This window comes from Borostomias antarcticus (genome assembly GCF_949987555.1).
Source record: "Borostomias antarcticus genome assembly, chromosome: 6".
Classification (NCBI taxonomy): Eukaryota; Metazoa; Chordata; class Actinopteri; order Stomiiformes; family Stomiidae; genus Borostomias; species Borostomias antarcticus.
This window is the reverse complement of record NC_140239.1, coordinates 14,710,231-14,725,949: the sequence shown is the minus strand read 5'-3', so window position 1 is coordinate 14,725,949 and position 15,719 is coordinate 14,710,231. Positions and strand designations below refer to the sequence as shown.

The 15,719-nt window shown below is 37.3% G+C and overlaps 1 protein-coding gene across 2 annotated transcripts in view; it reads left to right on the top strand.

Annotated features, from left to right (window-relative positions):
- Nucleotides 1-15,719, top strand: part of slc23a2 (solute carrier family 23 member 2) — a 94,658-nt gene that overhangs the window by 56,142 nt on the left and 22,797 nt on the right. For both annotated transcript variants that reach the window (XM_084439807.1, XM_084439808.1), the window contains 6 exons: nt 2,910-3,030; nt 4,211-4,367; nt 4,498-4,645; nt 6,955-7,060; nt 7,202-7,469; nt 7,585-7,680. In XM_084439807.1, the coding sequence (XP_084295933.1) occupies nt 2,910-3,030; nt 4,211-4,367; nt 4,498-4,645; nt 6,955-7,060; nt 7,202-7,469; nt 7,585-7,680 (896 nt within the window). The remainder of the gene's footprint in view (nt 1-2,909; nt 3,031-4,210; nt 4,368-4,497; nt 4,646-6,954; nt 7,061-7,201; nt 7,470-7,584; nt 7,681-15,719) is intronic.

Below are 15,719 nucleotides of genomic sequence, written 5' to 3'. Positions count from 1 at the left end.
TGATATTCACACAGATATTTGTATGATATTAAACAGATATTTATATGATATTAAACAGATATTTATATGATATTCAGACAGATATTTATATATTAAACAGATATTTATATGATATTCACACATATTTATATGATATTCACACAGATATTTATATGATATTCAGACATATTTATATGATATTCACACAGATATTTATATGATATTCACACAGATATTTATATGATATTCACACAGATATGTATTGATATTCAGAGAGATATTTATATGATATTCAGAGAGATATTTATATGATATTCACACAGATATTTATATGATATTCACACAGACATTTATATGATATTCAGAGAGATATTTATATGATATTCAGAGAGATATTTATATGATATTCACACAGATATTTATATGATATTCACACAGACATTTATATGATATTCAGACAGATATTTATATGATATTCACACAGATATGTATATGATATTCACACAGATATGTATATGATATTCACACAGATATTTATATGATATTCACACAGATATTTATATGATATTCACACATATATTTATATGATATTAAACAGATATTTATATGATATTCACAAAGATATTTATAGGATATTCACACAGATATTTATATGATATTCACAGATATTTATATGATATTCACACAGATATTTGTATGATATTAAACAGATATTTATATGATATTAAACAGATATTTATATGATATTCAGACAGATATTTATATATTAAACAGATATTTATATGATATTCAGACAGATATTTATATGATATTCACACAGATATTTGAATGATATTCAGAGAGATTTTTATGATATTCAGAGAGATATTTATGATATTCACACAGATATTTATATGATATTCACACAGACATTTATATGATATTCCGACAGATATTTATGATATTCCGACAGATATTTATATGATATTCAGACAGATATTTATATGATATTCAGACAGATATGTATATGATATTAAACAGATATTTATATGATATTCAGACAGATAATATGATATTCAGACAGATATTTATATGATATTCAGACAGATATTTATATGATATTCAGACAGATATTTATATGATATTAATGGTAACCAGCGGATCATTTTGGGGTGGCCTGTCATCCGGCCACAAGTTGCAGATGAGCTGCTAGTCAGTAGCTGGGTGTTACACAACGCAACCTCTCTATCTATCTCCCTCTCTTCCCTCTACCACTCATTCTACCTCTCTATCTCCCTCTCTTCCCTCTACCACTCATTCTACCTCTCTATCTATCTCCCTCTCATCCCTCTACCACTCATTCTACCTCTCTATCTATCTCCCTCTCTTCCCTCTACCACTCATTCTACCTCTCTATCTATCTCCCTCTCTTCCCTCTACCACTCTTTCTCTCTCTCTGTCTATATCTCTCTATCTCTGTCATTCTAACTCTGTCTTTTCTATCTCTATCTTTTTCTTTCTATCTCTGTATTTCTCTCTCCCTCTTTCTCTCTCCTCTATCTCTTTCCCCATCTCTCTCAGTACCAGCATCTCTCTTTCTCTTGTCTCTCCTCCTCTTTCTTCTGTCTCTCTGCCCCCTGCTGCGCCCTGGTCCACCGATATTAAACAGATATTTATATGATATTAAACAGATATTTATATGATATTCAGACAGATATTTATATATTAAACAGATATTTATATGATATTCAGACAGATATTTATATGATATTCACACAGATATTTATATGATATTCAGACAGATATTTATATGATATTCACACAGATATTTATATGATATTCACAGACATTTATATGATATTCACACAGATATTTATATGATATTCACACAGATATTTATATGATATTCACACAGGTATATGATATTAAACAGATATTTATATGATATTCAGACAGATATTTATATGATATTCAGACAGATATTTATATGATATTCAGACAGATATTTATATGATATTAATGGTAACCAGCGGATCATTTTGGGGTGGCCTGTCATCCGGCCACAAGTTGCAGATGAGCTGCTAGTCAGTAGCTGGGTGTTACACAACGCAACCAAGTTACAAGCACTTCAACTTACCTCAAAGTTGCTTATGTCAGATTTAGACACACACACACACACACACACACACACACACATACACACACACACACACACTGTCAAGCGCCATGTGCAGACCACACACGTACAGTGTGTTCTGGTGGTGTTGCTGTGTCAGTCCTCATAAACCCCTAGTGGTACATAATGACCTCTCATTGGCTCTCGAGTGGGCAGTTAAGATAATTGATAGGCTGAGGGGGGCTGTGGGCCATGAGTCACACCAATAGGAGAGGAGAACAGCTGGAGGAGCAGGAAATGAACAACAACCAATGACAAACAAGATCTGATGGACTGAGAAGTGAACAGATGAGTCACTGATGATGTCATAGATCTGTAGTGCTGATTGAGGACGTGACTGATTGAGACTGTTCTGTTCCACCAGCTGACAGGTTGAATAACCTTCTCTCTCTCTCCCTCTCTCTCTCCCTCTGTCCTTCCCTCTGTCCCTCTCTCTCTCTCTCTCCCTCTCTCTCTCTCTCTCTCTCCCTCTGTCCCTCTCTCTCCCTCTCTCTTTCTCTCTCTCTCCCTCTGTCCCTCTCTCTCTCTCCCTCTCTCTCTCTCTCTTTCTCTCTCTCTCCCCCTCTCTCTCTCTCTCTCCCTCTCCCTCTGTCCCTCTCTCTCTCTCTCTCCCTCTCTCTCTCTCCCCCTCCCTCTCTCTCCCTCTGTCCCTCTCTCTCTCTCTCTCTCTCTCTCTCTCTCTCTCCCTCTGTCTCTCTCTCTCTCCCTCTGTCTCTCTCTCTCTCTCTCTCTCCCTCTGTCTCTCTCTCTCCCTCTCTCTCTCTCTCTCTCTCAGGACCATCTTCCTGGTCTTGTTGTTTTCTCAGTATGCCCGGAACGTTCAGCTCCCTCTGCCGGTGTACAGGACCCAGAAGGGCTGGACCTCCTACCGCCTGCAGCTCTTCAAGATGTTCCCCGTGAGACACCTCCCTCCCTCACACACACACACTTACACTCACACTCACACACACGCACAAACACACTCACACACGCTCACACACACTCATACACACACGCACGCACGCACACATACACACACACACACACACACACATAGGCACTCACACACACACACGCACTCACACACGCACACGCACACACACCCACACGCACGCCCACACGCACGCACACATGCACGCACACACACTCACAGCCCCCCCACCTCTACTATTGACCTGGTTAATGATCAGCCCCCTTGCTGTCTTTTATTTCCTGCTCTCTACCTCTTTCTCTCTTTCTCCCTCTACCACTCATTCTACCTCTCTATCTATCTCCCTCTCTTCCCTCTACCACTCATTCTACCTCTATCTCCCTCTCTTCCCTCTACCACTCATTCTACCTCTCTATCTATCTCCCTCTCATCCCTCTACCACTCATTCTACCTCTCTATCTATCTCCCTCTCTTCCCTCTACCACTCATTCTACCTCTCTATCTATCTCCCTCTGTTCCCTCTACCACTCATTCTACCTCTCTATCTATCTCCCTCTCTTCCCTCTACCACTCTTTCTCTCTCTCTGTCTATATCTCTCTATCTCTGTCGTTCTAACTCTGTCTTTTCTATCTCTATCTTTTTCTTTCTATCTCTGTATTTCTCTCTCCCTCTTTCTCTCTCCTCTCTCTCTTTCTCCATCTCTCTCTCAGTACCAGCATCTCTCTCCTCCTCTTTCTTCTGTGTCTCTCTGCCCCCTGCTCCGCCCTGGTGGTCCGTATAGGTCCCAGCGCTCTGGTCCATGCGACCAGTAACAGACACACTCAGTCATGGTGAGCGACAGCGCTGGTCTATCCAGGCTCTCTCACGCTGCCGACCTCTCACCCTTCTCATCATCACTCTTTATCCCCGTCCCCAGAGGCCACGCCAATGCCGTCTCCATAGTTACCAGCTCGGTATCTACGTCAGACAGCGTACCATCGCTAGCCCGTCTCCGTGGAGATGCTAGATCGCCAGGGAAACGAGACGAAGGGTTTGATATCCAGACGTGTCCGTCTCCCTGGCAGATCAGATCACCGCTGGGCTGTGTGTGTGTGTGTGTGTGTGTTTCTCTCTCTTGGCTACCCTGGGAAGTGTAGCACCTTAAAGTGTGTGTGTGTGTGTGTAGATCATCATGGCCATCCTGGTGTCGTGGTTGCTGTGCTTCATCTTCACGGTGACGGACGTGTTTCCCCCGGAGGAGGGTCAGTATGGTCACTACGCTCGCACCGACGCTCGCCACGGCATCCTGGCCGCCGCCCCCTGGTTCAACATCCCTTACCCCTGTGAGTCACCCAGAAAGAGAGTGTGTGTGTGTGTGTGTGTGTGTGTGTGTGTATGCATGTGTGTGCGTGTGTGTGTGTCTATTCTGGAACGTTGTGTTCCTAAAGGCTGCCGCTGTTATGTTACCCACAGTTCAGTGGGGCGTTCCCACGGTGACGGCGGCAGGTGTGATAGGCATGCTGAGTGCCGTGGTCGCCAGCATCATCGAGTCCATCGGGGATTACTACGCCTGCGCCCGCCTGTCCTGCGCCCCCCCTCCCCCCATCCACGCCATCAACCGGTAAACTCTCTCTCTACCTCCCCCCATCCACGCCATCAACCGGTAAACTCTCTCTCTACCTCCCCCCATCCACGCCATCAACCGGTAAACTCTCTCTCTACCTCCCCCCACCCACGCCATCAACCGGTAAACTCTCTCTCTCTCTCTACTTCCCCCCATCCACGCCATCAACCGGTAAACTCTCTCTCTCTCTCTCTCTCTCTCCTTCTTCTCATCCTGCACCTCTCTCTCTCTACTTCCTCTCATCCTGTTCTCTCTCTCTATATATATATATACAGTATAACTTTATTTGTGTAGCACCTTTCATACAAATAAATGCAGCTCAAAGTGCTTTAGAACAGAGAGTATTCATGCACGAAGTGCTTCACATAAAAATAGACATAAAATAAAACAAAACAGGACAATAAGATGGAATATAGAACATGTGTACAATGAAAGATAAGAATTCAAGTAAAATACAGTGTAAGAATGATAGGAAAATAAGATGGAAGATAAAACAGGTCTAACTTCACCCTAGGTTACTTCGCCGTGCAAAGCGACGGGTCAACAGAAGCTGACCTTTATCTAGGCAAAAGCAAAGTAACGGGTCAATCACGTAAGACGCACCTTATCCCACAGTACCAGGTCGTAAACACACCAAATCATCTGACATTCAACCCGCTAGACGTCCTTTGTGCGCCTCTATCTGACCCCATCTAGATGAAGTGGCCTATAACTCCCTTTGGGCATCTTGTATGATTGAAACCTGTTGATTGGCTACTGTCCTATAGGTACTAGGTTGAAGCATACGATCTGCACATTAATACCCAGTCAACATGGGTGACATTTAGTGCAAACGGGACCCTTTAATCAGGCCTATATCCTAGCCAACTGAAAACAAAACAAGAGGAACAGCCTATAGTTCTGGTCCACTTGATCAGAATCAGTATTTGTTTACAATGTTGCCTGAAGATGCGCTCGGACCTATGGAAGGAAGGTATTTGTTATGTTATGTTATTTTTATTTATAATGCGCCCCCCAACCAACTGTTACATCAGCCCGGGGCGCAGCCCATTTCCTCACCACTTAAATATAGATATAGATACTATAGTATACAGGTGAATATAGATACTATAGTATACAGGTGAATAAAGATACTATAGTATACAGGTGAATATAGATACTATAGTATACAGGTGAATATAGATACTATAGTATACAGGTGAATATAGATACTATAGTATACAGGTGAATATAGATACTATAGTATACAGGTGAATCTAGATACTATAGTATACAGGTGAATATAGATACTATAGTATACAGGTGAATATAGATACTATAGTATACAGGTGAATATAGATACTATAGTATACAGGTGAATATAGATACTATAGTATACAGGTGAATCTAGATACTATAGTATACAGGTGAATATAGATACTATAGTATACAGGTGAATATAGATACTATAGTATACAGGTGTTCGGCTGTTTTCTGGCCATGTTGAAAAGATTGAATACTAATGTAAAGTGTCCTGGCGTGATTAGAAGAGAGGCGGGACTCGGGAGGCTGTGTGAGGCGCTGCTTTGCAGTAGCCTGCTAATCTAATCTACATTTTTAAGATTATGCATTTTTTCCCCCAAATTGAAGTTGGAATATTTATTTGAAAGCCCTACTATTTATATATTTATATATATATATATCTCACTATCTCTTTTGATATATATCTATCTCTCTATCTCTATCTCTCTATCTCACTATCTCTCTCACCACCTCTATCTCATTATCTCTCACTCTATCTCTATCTCTATCTCATTTACTATTTCTATCTCACTATCTCTATCTCACTATCTCCATCTCTTTTGATATATATCTATCTCACTATCTCTATCTCTATCTCTCTATCTCACTATCTCTCTCACCATCTCTCTATCTCATTATCTCTCTCACTCTATCTCTATCTCATTTACTATTTCTATCTCACTATCTCTATCTCACTATCTCTATCTCTTTTGATATATATCTATCTCTATCTCTCTATCTCACTATCTCTCTCACCATCTCGCTATCTCATTATCTCTTTCACTCTCACTCTCTCTCTATCTCTCTCTATCTCATTCTCTCTCTCTATCTCACTCTATCTTTCTCTCTATCTCTCTCTTCTGTGGTGTTTCTGTCTTGTCTTTTCCATTGTGATATTCTATTAAATGCTTTAAGTGGATGAAAAGTAACCCCCCCTCTCTCCCTCTCTCTCTCTCCCCCTCTCTCTCTCTCTCCCCCTCTCTCTCTCTCTCCCTCTCTCTCTCTCTCTCTCTCTCTCTCTGCAGGGGTATATTCATTGAGGGTGTGTCCTGTGTGCTGGATGGGCTGTTTGGGACAGGTAATGGCTCCACCTCCTCCAGCCCAAATATAGGCGTGCTGGGCATCACCAAGGTAACACATCACACACACACACACACACACACACACACACACACACACACACACACACACACAGTTAACTCATCTCCACTTCCTCCTCACCCCTAATTGGTATTCCTCCGTCTTGCTCCTCACCCCTGATTGGCTCGCCAGGTGGGCAGCCGGCGCGTGATCCAGTACGGGGCGGCCATAATGCTGCTGCTGGGGCTTGTGGGTAAATTCAGCGCCCTGTTTGCCTCGCTGCCGGACCCGGTGCTGGGGGCGCTGTTCTGCACGCTGTTCGGCATGATCACGGCCGTGGGTCTGTCCAACCTGCAGTTCGTGGACCTGAACTCCTCCAGGAACCTGTTTGTTCTGGGATTCTCCATCTTCTTCGGCCTGGTGCTGCCCAGCTACCTCAAACAGAACCCGCTGGTCACCGGTGAGGAGAACACACACACACACACACACAGTAAGTCGCACCCACGTAAAAAAAAACATCTGAAATCAGTCATCTTGTTAGAGCAGCCTGTGTGTGTCTGCCCGGCATGGTGCAGGTATGGTAGAGGTGGACCAGGTGCTCAATGTGCTCCTCACCACGGCCATGTTTGTGGGCGGCTCTGTGGCCTTCCTGCTGGACAACACCATCCCTGGTGAGACCACCATCCCTTTCTGTTCATCCTCCTCTCCTCATCTCTCTATACATACCTCTCTCATCCCTCTCTCTCATCCCTCTCTCCATCCTCTCTCAAATCCAATCAAACTTTATTTTTATAGCGCATTTCATACACAGAGGCAACACAATGCGCTTTACATAGAGCAATGGGAGGTGGGCATAGGTCCCATCCCTACATATTCCAGAGGGAAGAAAAAAAACAGTTTCACCCGGGGGCCAGAAAAGTGAGCTGTAAAAATTCTTCCCTGACCTCTCAAAGAGACGATCATACAAGCTCCTGGAAAATGTTTATCTATTGCCTAAGGACATACAGAGCAGTAAACACTAAATACTTTATAGGAGATACATGACTATCAGTAGAGTATACAAATAGTTACAGAGATGTTGCCTCCATGGTAGGCCTTTATGTGTTAGCTATCCCTGTAGTCTAATAGGATATTTAAGTGAATCGTATAATAAGGCACAATAAGCACTTAATAGACAGGCACCTAAAGAGTGTAGAGTAAACTAGGTAAAGAATGTAGAGTAACTAGGTAAAGAATGTACAGTAGAGTAAACTAGGTGAATAATGTAGAGTAAACTAGGTAAAGAATGTAGAGTAAACTAGGTAGAGAATGTAGAGTAACTAGGTAAAGAATGTAGAGTAAACTAGGTAAAGAATGTAGAGTAACTAGGTAAAAATGTAGAGTAACTAGGTGGAGAATGTAGAGTAACTAGGTAAAGAATGTAGAGTAAACTAGGTAAAGAATGTAGAGTAACTAGGTAAAGAATGTAGAGTAAACTAGGAAAAGAATATAGAGTAACTAGGTAAAGAATGTAGAGTAAACTAGGTAAAGAATGTAGATTAAACTAGGTAAAGAATGTAGAGTAAACTAGGTAAAGAATGTAGAGTAACTAGGTAAAGAATGTAGAGTAACTAGGTGAAGAATGTAGAGTAACTAGGTAAAGAATGTCGAGTAAACTAGGTAAAGAATGTAGAGTTAACTAGGTAAAGAATGTAGAGTAAACTAGGTAAAGAATGTAGAATAAACTAGGTAAAGAATGTAGAGTAAACTAGGCTAAGAATGTAGGGTAACGAGGTAAAGAATGTAGAGTAAACTAGGTAAAAGACGTAGGGTAAACTAGGTAAAGAATGTAGAGTAACTAGGTAAAGAATGTAGAGTAAACTAGGTACAGAATGTAGAGTAACTAGGTAAAGAATGTAGAGTAGGTAAAGAATGTAGATTTAACTAGGTAAAGAATGTAGAGTAACTAGGTAAAGAATGTAGAGTAGGTAAAGAATGTAGATTTAACTAGGTAAAGAATGTAGAGTAACTAGGTAAAGAATGTAGAATAAACTAGGTAAAGAATGTAGAGTAACTAGTTAAAGAATGTAGAGTAACTAGGTAAAGAATAGAGTAACTAGGTAAAACATGTAGAGTAACTAGGTAGAGAATGTAGAGTAACTAGGTAAAGAATGTAGAGTAACTAAGTAAAGAATGTAGAGTAAACTATGTAAAGAATGTAGAGTAACTAGGTAAAGAATGTAGAGTAGGTAAAGAAAGTAGAGTAAACTAGGTAAAGAATGTAGAGTAAACTAGGTAAAGAATGTAGAGTAAACTAGGTAAAGAATGTAGAGTAACTACTTAAAGAATGTAGAGTAAACTAGGTAAAGAATGTAGAGTAACTAGGTAAAGAATGTAGAGTAGGTAAAGAATGTAGAGTGAACTAGGTAAAGAATGTAGAGTAAACTAGGTAAAGAATGTAGAGTAGCTAGGTAAAGAATGTAGAGAACTAGGTACAGAATGTAGAGTAACTAGGTAAAGAATGTAGAGTAACTAGGTAAAGAATGTAGAGTAGGTAAATAATGTAGAGTAAACTAGGTAAAGAATGTAGAGTAAACTAGGTAATGAATGTAGAGTAAACTAGGTACAGAATGTAGAGTAAACTAGGTAAAGAATGCAGAGTAAACTAGGTAAAGAATGTAGAGTAAACTAGGTAAAGAATGTAGAGTAACTAGGTAAAGAATGTAGAGTAAACTAGGTAAAGAATGTAGAGTAAACTAGGTAAAGAATGTAGAGTAAACTAGGTAAAGAATGTAGAGTAAACTAGGTAAAGAATGTAGAGTAAACTAGGTAAATAATGTAGAGTAACTAGGTAAAGAATGTAGAGTAACTAGGTAAAGAATGTAGAGTAACTAGGTAAAGAATGTAGAGTAACTAGGTAAAGAATGTAGAGTAACTAGGTAAATAATGTAGAGTAACTAGGTAAAGAATGTAGAGTAACTAGGTAAAGAATGTAGAGTAACTAGGTAAAGAATGTAGAGTAACTAGGTAAAGAATGTAGAGTAGGTAAAGAATGTAGAGTAAAGTAGGTAAAGAATGTAGAGTAAACTAGGTAAAGAATGTAGAGTAAACTAGGTAAAGAATGTAGAGTAAACTAGGTAATGAATGTAGAGTAACTAGGTAAAGAATGTAGAGTAAACTTGGTAAAGAATGTAGAGTAAACTAGGTAATGAATGTAGAGTAACTAGGTAAAGAATGTAGAGAACTAGGTACATAATGTAGAGTAACTAGGTAAAGAATGTAGAGTAACTAGGTAAAGAATGTAGAGTAGGTAAAGAATGTAGAGTAAACTAGGTAAAGAATGTAGAGTAACTAGGTAAAGAATGTAGAGTAACTAGGTAAAGAATATAGAGTAAACTAGGTAAAGAATGAAGAGTAATTAGGTAAAGAATGTAGAGTAACTAGGTAAAGAATGTAGAGTAGGTAAAGAATGTAGAGTAAACTAGGTAAAGAATGTAGAGTAAACTAGGTAATGAATGTAGAGTAAACTAGGTACAGAATGTAGAGTAAACTAGGTAAAGAATGTAGAGTAAACTAGGTAAAGAATGTAGAGTAAACTAGGTAAAGAATGTAGAGTAACTAGGTAAAGAATGTAGAGTAGGTAAAGAATGTAGAGTAAACTAGGTAAAGAATGTAGAGTAGCAAGGTAAAGAATGTAGAGAAAACTAGGTACAGAATGTAGAGTAACTAGGTAAAGAATGTAGAGTAGGTAAAGAATGTAGAGTAAACTAGGTAAAGAATGTAGAGTAAACTAGGTAAAGAATGTAGAGTAGCTAGGTAAAGAATGTAGAGTGAACTAGGTACAGAATGTAGAGTAACTAGGTAAAGAATGTAGAGTAACTAGGTAAAGAATGTAGAGTAGGTAAAGAATGTAGAGTAAACTAGGTAATGAATGTAGAGTAAACTAGGTAATGAATGTAGAGTAAACTAGGTACAGAATGTAGAGTAAACTAGGTAAAGAATGTAGAGTAAACTAGGTAAAGAATGTAGAGTAACTAGGTAAAGAATGTAGAGTAGGTAAAAAATGTAGAGTAACTAGGTAGAGAATGTAGAGTAACTAGGTAAAGAACGTGGAGTAAACTAGGTAAAGAATGTAGAGTAACTAGGTAAAGAATGTAGAGTAACTAAGTAAAGAATGTAGAGTAAACTATGTAAAGAATGTAGATTAACTAGGTAAAGAATGTAGAGTAGGTAAAGAATGTAGAGTAAACTAGGTAAAGAATGTAGAGTAAACTAGGTAAAGAATGTAGAGTAAACTAGGTAAAGAATGTCGAGTAAACTAGGTAAAGAATGTAGAGTAAACTAGGTAAAGAATGTAGAGTAAACTAGGTAAAGAATGTAGAGTAAACTAGGTAAAGAATGTAGAGTAAACTAGGTAAAGAATGTAGAGTAACTAGTTAAAGAATGTAGAGTAAACTAGGTAAAGAATGTAGAGTAACTAGGTAAAGAATGTAGAGTAGGTAAAGAATGTAGAGTAAACTAGGTAAAGAATGTAGAGTAAACTAGGTAAAGAATGTAGAGTAGCTAGGTAAAGAATGTAGAGTAAACTAGGTACAGAATGTAGAGTAAACTAGGTAAAGAATGTAGAGTAAACTAGGTAAAGAATGTAGAGTAATTAGGTAAAGAATGTAGAGTAGGTAAAGAATGTAGAGTAAACTAGGTAAAGAATGTAGAGTAAACTAGGTAAAGCATGTAGAGTAGCTAGGTAAAGAATGTAGAGAAAACTAGGTACAGAATGTAGAGTAACTAGGTAAAGAATGTAGAGTAACTAGGTAAAGAATGTAGAGTAGGTAAAGAATGTAGAGTAAACTAGGTAAAGAATGTAGAGTAAACTAGGTAAAGAATGTAGAGTAGGTAAAGAATGTAGAGAGAACTAGGTACAGAATGTAGAGTAACTAGGTAAAGAATGTAGAGTAACTAGGTAAAGAATGTAGAGTAGGTAAAGAATGTAGAGTAAACTAGGTAATGAATGAAGAGTACACTAGGTAAAGAATGTAGAGTAACTAGGTAAAGAATGTAGAGTAGGTAAAGAATGTAGAGTAGGTAAAGAATGTTAGGTAAACTAGGTAAAGAATGTAGAGTAACTAGGTAAAGAATGTAGAGTAGGTAAAGAATGCAGAGTAAACTAGGTAAAGAATGTCGAGTAAACTAGATAAAGAATGCAGAGTAAACTAGGTAAAGAATGTAGAGTAACTAGGTAAAGAATGTAAAGTAACTAGGTAAAGAATGTAGAGTAACTAAGTAAATAATGTAGAGAAGTTAAGAATGTAGAGTAAACTAGGTAAAGAGAGTAACTAGGTAAAGAATGTAGAGTAGGTAAAGAATGTAGAGTAAACTAGGTAAAGAATGTAGAGTAAACTAGGTAAAGAATGTAGAGTAGCTAGGTAAAGAATGTAGAGTGAACTAGGTACAGAATGTAGAGTAACTAGGTAAAGAATGTAGAGTAACTAGGTAAAGAATGTAGAGTAGGTAAAGAATGTAGAGTAAACTAGGTAATGAATGTAGAGTAAACTAGGTAATGAATGTAGAGTAAACTAGGTACAGAATGTAGAGTAAACTAGGTAAAGAATGTAGAGTAAACTAGGTAAAGAATGTAGAGTAACTAGGTAAAGAATGTAGAGTAGGTAAAAAATGTAGAGTAACTAGGTAGAGAATGTAGAGTAACTAGGTAAAGAACGTGGAGTAAACTAGGTAAAGAATGTAGAGTAACTAGGTAAAGAATGTAGAGTAACTAAGTAAAGAATGTAGAGTAAACTATGTAAAGAATGTAGATTAACTAGGTAAAGAATGTAGAGTAGGTAAAGAATGTAGAGTAAACTAGGTAAAGAATGTCGAGTAAACTAGGTAAAGAATGTAGAGTAAACTAGGTAAAGAATGTAGAGTAAACTAGGTAAAGAATGTCGAGTAAACTAGGTAAAGAATGTAGAGTAAACTAGGTAAAGAATGTAGAGTAAACTAGGTAAAGAATGTAGAGTAAACTAGGTAAAGAATGTAGAGTAAACTAGGTAAAGAATGTAGAGTAACTAGTTAAAGAATGTAGAGTAAACTAGGTAAAGAATGTAGAGTAGGTAAAGAATGTAGAGTAGGTAAAGAATGTAGAGTAAACTAGGTAAAGAATGTAGAGTAAACTAGGTAAAGAATGTAGAGTAGCTAGGTAAAGAATGTAGAGTAAACTAGGTACAGAATGTAGAGTAAACTAGGTAAAGAATGTAGAGTAAACTAGGTAAAGAATGTAGAGTAATTAGGTAAAGAATGTAGAGTAGGTAAAGAATGTAGAGTAAACTAGGTAAAGAATGTAGAGTAAACTAGGTAAAGCATGTAGAGTAGCTAGGTAAAGAATGTAGAGAAAACTAGGTACAGAATGTAGAGTAACTAGGTAAAGAATGTAGAGTAACTAGGTAAAGAATGTAGAGTAGGTAAAGAATGTAGAGTAAACTAGGTAAAGAATGTAGAGTAAACTAGGTAAAGAATGTAGAGTAGGTAAAGAATGTAGAGAGAACTAGGTACAGAATGTAGAGTAACTAGGTAAAGAATGTAGAGTAACTAGGTAAAGAATGTAGAGTAGGTAAAGAATGTAGAGTAAACTAGGTAATGAATGAAGAGTACACTAGGTAAAGAATGTAGAGTAACTAGGTAAAGAATGTAGAGTAGGTAAAGAATGTAGAGTAGGTAAAGAATGTAGAGTAACTAGGTAAAGAATGTAGAGTAACTAGGTAAAGAATGTAGAGTAGGTAAAGAATGCAGAGTAAACTAGGTAAAGAATGTCGAGTAAACTAGATAAAGAATGCAGAGTAAACTAGGTAAAGAATGTAGAGTAACTAGGTAAAGAATGTAAAGTAACTAGGTAAAGAATGTAGAGTAACTAAGTAAATAATGTAGAGAAGTTAAGAATGTAGAGTAAACTAGGTAAAGAGAGTAACTAGGTAAAGAATGTAGAGTAAACTAGGTAAAGAATGTAGAGTAAACTAGGTAAAGAATGTAGAGTAAACTATGTCAAGAATATAGAGTAAACTAGGTCAAGAATGTAGAGTAAACTAGGTAAAGAATGTAGAGTAAACTAGGTAAAGAATGTAGGGTAAACTAGGTAAAGAATGTAGAGTAAACTAGGTAAAGAATGTAGAGTAAACTAGGTAAAGGATGTAGAGTAAACTAGGTAAAGAATGTAGAGTAACAGGTAAAGAATGTAGAGTAGGTAAAGAATGCAGAGTAAACTAGGTAAAGAATGGCGAGTAAACTAGGTAAAGAATGTAGAGTAACTAGGTAAAGAATGTAGAGTAACTAGGTAAAGAATATAGAGTAAACTAGGTAAAGAATGAAGAGTAATTAGGTAAAGAATGTAGAGTAACTAGGTAAAGAATGTAGAGTAAACTAGGTAAAGAATGTAGAGTAAACTAGGTAATGAATGTAGAGTAAACTAGGTACAGAATGTAGAGTAAACTAGGTAAAGAATGTAGAGTAAACTAGGTAAAGAATGTAGAGTAAACTAGGTAAAGAATGTAGAGTAACTAGGTAAAGAATGTAGAGTAGGTAAAGAATGTAGAGTAAACTAGGTAAAGAATGTAGAGTAAACTAGGTAAAGAATGTAGAGTAGCAAGGTAAAGAATGTAGAGAAAACTAGGTACAGAATGTAGAGTAAACTAGGTAATGAATGTAGAGTAACTAGGTAAAGAATGTAGAGAACTAGGTACATAATGTAGAGTAACTAGGTAAAGAATGTAGAGTAACTAGGTAAAGAATGTAGAGTAACTAGGTAAAGAATATAGAGTAAACTAGGTAAAGAATGAAGAGTAATTAGGTAAAGAATGTAGAGTAACTAGGTAAAGAATGTAGAGTAGGTAAAGAATGTAGAGTAAACTAGGTAAAGAATGTAGAGTAAACTAGGTAATGAATGTAGAGTAAACTAGGTACAGAATGTAGAGTAAACTAGGTAAAGAATGTAGAGTAAACTAGGTAAAGAATGTAGAGTAAACTAGGTAAAGCATGTAGAGTAGCTAGGTAAAGAATGTAGAGAAAACTAGGTACAGAATGTAGAGTAACTAGGTAAAGAATGTAGAGTAACTAGGTAAAGAATGTAGAGTAGGTAAAGAATGTAGAGTAAACTAGGTAAAGAATGTAGAGTAAACTAGGTAAAGAATGTAGAGTAGGTAAAGAATGTAGAGAGAACTAGGTACAGAATGTAGAGTAACTAGGTAAAGAATGTAGAGTAACTAGGTAAAGAATGTAGAGTAAACTAGGTAATGAATGAAGAGTACACTAGGTAAAGAATGTAGAGTAACTAGGTAAAGAATGTAGAGTAGGTAAAGAATGTAGAGTAGGTAAAGAATGTTAGGTAAACTAGGTAAAGAATGTAGAGTAACTAGGTAAAGAATGTAGAGTAGGTAAAGAATGCAGAGTAAACTAGGTGAAGAATGTCGAGTAAACTAGATAAAGAATGCAGAGTAAACTAGGTAAAGAATGTAGAGTAACTAGGTAAAGAATGTAAAGTAACTAGGTAAAGAATGTAGAGTAACTAAGTAAATAATGTAGAGAAGTTAAGAATGTAGAGTAAACTAGGTAAAGAGAGTAACTAGGTAAAGAATGTAGAGTAAACTAGGTAAAGAATGTAGAGTAAACTAGGTAAAGAATGTAGAGTAAACTATGTCAAGAATATAGAGTAAACTAGGTCAAGAATGTAGAGTAAACTAGGTAAAGA